The 5,325-nt window shown below is 42.9% G+C and overlaps 1 protein-coding gene across 1 annotated transcript; it reads left to right on the plus strand.

Moving 5' to 3' along the window:
• The first annotated feature begins 3,673 nt into the window (after positions 1-3,673).
• Positions 3,674-4,725, plus strand: LOC123174364 (germin-like protein 8-11). The gene is made up of 2 exons (XM_044590040.1): positions 3,674-3,850; positions 3,977-4,725. Exons 1-2 carry the CDS (start codon positions 3,730-3,732, stop codon positions 4,543-4,545), a joined length of 690 nt encoding a protein of 229 aa, XP_044445975.1. The 5' UTR covers positions 3,674-3,729; the 3' UTR covers positions 4,546-4,725.
• Positions 4,726-5,325: the final 600 nt, after the last annotated feature.

The following is a 5,325-nucleotide window of genomic DNA, read 5'->3' on the forward strand; positions in this document are numbered from 1 at the left end:
TGTAATTATATATCCTCACTGTATATTCTTTTCTGTGGTATTATGCAGGATGAAGATGTATGAAATGAAAAAAGCTGGACGCTATGGCATTGGGTTCATTGACCCAAATACCGTTAATGAATACACATGGAAATTGGAATGGTGTAGACAAGATGTAGAGAAATGCATGCTAGAGTTCTTGAAGCGCCTCAATAGCAATGAAGATATACTACTTCCTTACAACTTCGAGTGAGTCACACTGTCTTTGTACTACAAATTCTGTTTTTGCTTACTAGCTAGATGTTAATAAGTGTATAGGGTTTAGGGTTATAGTTGATTAGTGTTATGCACATGCCCGCTTAATTTATACATGCAAACGTATGCGCATGCAGCTTCCACTGGATCTTGTTAGACATTAAAGTTGACGAAGGAAAAGTTGAAATACTGGACTCACTACTTAAAAAAATAGTGACTACAGCATCGTGAAGGGGATAGTCGACAGGTTATTTCAATCATTATTAACTGTATCTCGGCCTATTTAGTTCGTCATTTCCTGATATGAACTATTTTTAATAACTCCTTTATTAATTTTCTTTGCCGGCGGGTAGGGCTTGGGCAAAGTACATCAAGGTGACTCCAGGAAAATGGCGACAAAAGCTAAGTTGGTATCGACCCAAGGTAAGTAATTAAGTAGTACTAGCTAGCTAGCTACCATCTCTTTAATTCTTGTTTCAATACCATTAATTAATTAACATGCTTGATTAATTATTATCTGATTAAATTCTATTGTCGTAAAGGCCTTGAAGCAGGCGCCGGGGACTGAAGTGTGTGCATACTACGTTTGCGAGAACATTCGCATGATGGTGTCCGAAAGAAGCAGATCTGATAGACAGGACTAGGTACGTTTGCCAGAACACTATTCACAAATCTTATATGATTGTCGATATCTAGTCACATAACTAATACACATGCATATTGATCTCCTTCTTAACAGTTCAAAGAGGTGCGGGACAAGCTCCTATCAGAGGAGCGCATACGAGCACTTCAAGAGGAAATAGCGGGATTTTTGCTCGACCAGGTCATAGATCCCAAAGGAGAATACTATTACCCGCTACCGCCCCATGAACCACTTGTCATCGTGCTCCGAAGGCACCAAGGCAACATGTAGGAGAGATTGTATATATATACATGTGTATGTGTGAATAATTAATGGTGGTTGTGAGACATTCGATTATATATATGATCGGTTCTACGAGAAAATCTATTTATATATATGCATAACGTGTACAATATGTAGTATCGTAAAATACCAGCAAACAACAAATAATTAAATGGAAAACACAAAATTAATGGAAAACTAAAAATTAAAACCAAAACCCCCCAAACATTTAGTACCGGTTGGTGCTACCAACCGGTACTAATGGTCTACCAGCACCCGGGCCTGGCTCGTGCCACGTGGTGGCACTTTAGCGCCGGTTCGTGCCGAACCGGAACAAAAGGGGGGCCTTTAGTCTCCACTCCATAGTGCCGGTTGCAGAACCGGTACTAAAGGCCCTTACGAACCGGTGATAAAGGCCTGTTCTGCACTAGTGGTGCCTTGATTTCTTCCTCATTGACCCCATCCGTTAACTACTTCGCCATCTTATATTGTTAGACTCTAACGTCTCTAAGCAATCTAATATTTTTCTTTCTTTTTTTGATATCACTCGGATGACTCATGATATTCCATTACATCTCTGAGCATGATTTTTTTAATCTTATGTATGTTAAGTTGTTAACACATATTGTTAAATGTATAATTATATCTTGCGCATAGGATTATTCATGACAAGTCCGGTGGCAAATATATTGTTAGCTCTATTTTCTTGCATGTCTTGTTTTAGCTTCCTTTTGGTTCGAAACTCTTGTAAATCTGGTAATTCGGCTGTTTAATGGAAATTGATGAGGTGTCTCATTCTCTAAAAAAACATGTGATTGTTATTTGTTTTTCTTAAATTTAGAACTAGAAATATGATTTTTGCTACATTTTAGAAACTAGGCACACCGAACACCAGGTTCCAGAACCAGCTCCGACATATATACACAACATGCATAAATATACAAGAAATGATTATTATCTGAGTTGGTTCTTTGTAACAAAAGCTTGTTATATAAGCATTTTATTCGTCTGATGGAAATATTTTGATCTGTTCTTTATCAAACCTACAAACGCACACCTCTGACAAATCAATCAGTTTATGAGTGGCCTCCCAACCTAGTCACTGGATGCACTATTTACTCTAACAAAAGGGGGCAGGTGAGGTTTGGTGTCATGAACCTAGGCAGGAAAGGCAACCGACATAATTAGATTTATGCCCTGAACTGGTCATGATAAAACTTTTAGCAAGAGGATGCTAACTGCTCTTACTAAGATCGTCATATCTCTCCGCTTTGGTTAGGCAGGTCCATTAATGTCGTCGCCTCATCCTGCAAATACACAGCTACTGCGAGAGAAATTTGACCAAGCAAAGATTTATCTGATTACCATGATGATAACAGGGGCTGCTAGATATATTAGTTGTATTAGGTGAATTCGTGCATGGATCCACACACCTCGATTTCTTCCTTATCGACACAATCCGGTAGAGCTACCGCGTTGTCTTCTGTTGTCAGATTTGATGACAAATCTGTTGGAAAATATATAATTTCCATACACTAGTGTCATAGTTTGAAAAGATAGATTACACGTATTTTATAATAACTTCACGAAAGAACAGGTTGATAGAACTCCTTGCAAGATGTTAGCTAGTCTTGCTAAGATCATGTGAAAAGTTCCATCTCTCCATCGTCATGGCCTGTGTGGCAGCTCTCCTTTTGGTTGGGCACTTCGTCCACTAATGTCGCCTCTCCTTCCTGAAAATACTCAACCACTTCGAGAGACATTTGACCAAGTAAATACCAGATTGACGTGATGATTACGTACAGGGGCTGCTACATATAGCAGATGTATTAGGTGGATTCATGTGTGGATCGACCCGCCTTGATTTCTTCCTTGTTCAGACACAATCTGCCGCGTCGTCTTATGTTTCTGGAAATCATGACAAATCTACTGGCAAATATTTAATTTTATAGATTGAAAAGCTCGATTGCACACATTATTCTATATATATCAACTTCTGGAAAAAACAGGAGTAGTAGTCACTCTATATCTCTTTAGAAGTCATGCAGGCACCCATGAATCAAGCCCACGCATGAGTAGGTGACATAATTTGTCAAGGTCGGCCTCGAGCTGGAAAACAATTGATGACTTTATATGACTTGGATTTCCTCAACTGCTCTTTGACTAACTTTGTGCATGCGCACCAGACCACCAGTTCAGACTATGACCAAGTATATGATAACTGTATCTAATTACACTAGTGATATTTCATTTATTTATCTTTAAACTATTTCCGTAAATAGTGATGGGTGGGGACTTTTCCTGGAACCAGCCCTGCATGCATTGTGGTGACTCAGGAGAAAGTTTCACATTGCTTCTTTGAAGGGAAAACATGTCTTAAAGGGAACTTGTAAAGTTATCCAAAATAGTTTAATCAGCAGCCAGAGACCATTTCAATCTGTTGATCGGGTGCACTTGACCTTCTCTATTGCTCACAAGTTCTGAGCCTATATAAACACATGCATCCCCTGCATGTTCAAACCATCGTCACTCACGCCACAAACAGAAATAGGAAGACGAGAGAACAGAAGAGCCAAAGACACAAAAACGAAATGGCATCCTCCTCTTCCTTCCTTGTCCTTGCTGCACTTCTTGCGTTGGTCTCATGGCAGGCCACTGCTTCTGATCCTAGCCCACTCCAGGACTTTTGTGTCGCCGACATGAATTCACCAGGTACTATCCGTTTGTCATCATGTTTTCACCAAATATATACGTTGAAATCTATTTCTGGAAATTATATGCAAGTCTAAACAACGTTGTAAAAATCTGAGCTTACATGTACATCTCTTGTGCCCCCAGTCCGTGTCAATGGGTTTGTTTGCAAGAACCCGGTGGAGGTCAATGCGGATGACTTCTTCAAGGCGGCCAACCTCGACAAGCCTAGGGTACCCAACAAGGTTGGATCCAACGTCACTTTGATCAACGTCATGCAGATTGCTGGACTCAACACCCTCGGCATCTCAATTGCACGCATCGACTATGCTCCCTTGGGTCAAAACCCACCACACACGCACCCTCGCGCCACTGAGATCCTCACGGTGCTCGAGGGGACACTGTATGTTGGCTTTGTCACATCCAACCAGCCCGCCCCCAACAGAAACAAGTTCCTCTCCAAGGTGCTCAACAAAGGTGATGTGTTTGTCTTCCCCGTGGGGCTCATCCACTTCCAATTCAACCCCAACCCCCACCAGCCCGCTGTTGCAATTGCCGCGCTCAGCAGCCAGAACCCAGGGGCTATCACAATTGCCAATGCAGTGTTTGGGTCAGACCCAGCAATATCAGATGATGTTCTTGCCAAGGCATTTCAGGTGGAAAAGAATACAATAGACTATCTCCAGGCTCAGTTCTGGGAGAACAACCACTACTAAGTCAGACCTTTGTTAATTACCCGGAAGACCAGTGCACAAGTGAAGGACATGGTTGAGTTCCTAGATATGCTTCCTAATCTATAAAATAAATGGAGCATACGTCATGCCATTGTGTGTCTGTAATTAGTGAATGTATTTCTACCTTCTGAATAATTGACAATATTGTATTTATCACACTAATATGATCTCATTTGCTTCTTTTGGAATCTGATTTGTCGTATTTATCATGATAAATCAAAATTCTGGGTTCATTTCCCCTTGTTCCGAAATAATAGATTATTATATGACAATTAAATATATGTTTGATGCTGGGGTGAACACCTAGGAATATCCTGCAATACATGTGAAGTATGCCATGGTTGGAACCCGGTTGTGCTCAGGATTGATATGTGAATGTTGAATTTGCAAAAGTTGCTTCCTGGAGTTGTTGTTGAGGTACCACCTGAGAATCCCCAGATGTGCCCAACTCCTCCCGTGTCGCCCCTGCGCGGCGACCGGGGGGAACCCTAGCGCCGCCGCGTCCTCGTCCCTCCCCCGACCTCTCCTCCTCGCCGCCGCTGGGGCGCGCCGCCGAGCAAAGCCCGGTCGGCGTCGGCGGCGGCGGGATCTCTTCTCCCACGACTCGCTGGATCTGGCGCGGGCAGATCACGGCGGTTGTTGGCGGCGCGCTGGAGGCGGGGCGCGCCGGCGCGGGCTTGGGGGCGACGGCAGGGCTCACGCTCGCGGTTTCCCCTGGTGTGCGTGGGAGTCCGCTCGGGGCGCGCGGCGGCGGCCCTCGGC

This window comes from Triticum aestivum, unplaced genomic scaffold, assembly GCF_018294505.1.
Source record: "Triticum aestivum cultivar Chinese Spring unplaced genomic scaffold, IWGSC CS RefSeq v2.1 scaffold90168, whole genome shotgun sequence".
Taxonomy (NCBI): domain Eukaryota; kingdom Viridiplantae; phylum Streptophyta; class Magnoliopsida; order Poales; family Poaceae; genus Triticum; species Triticum aestivum.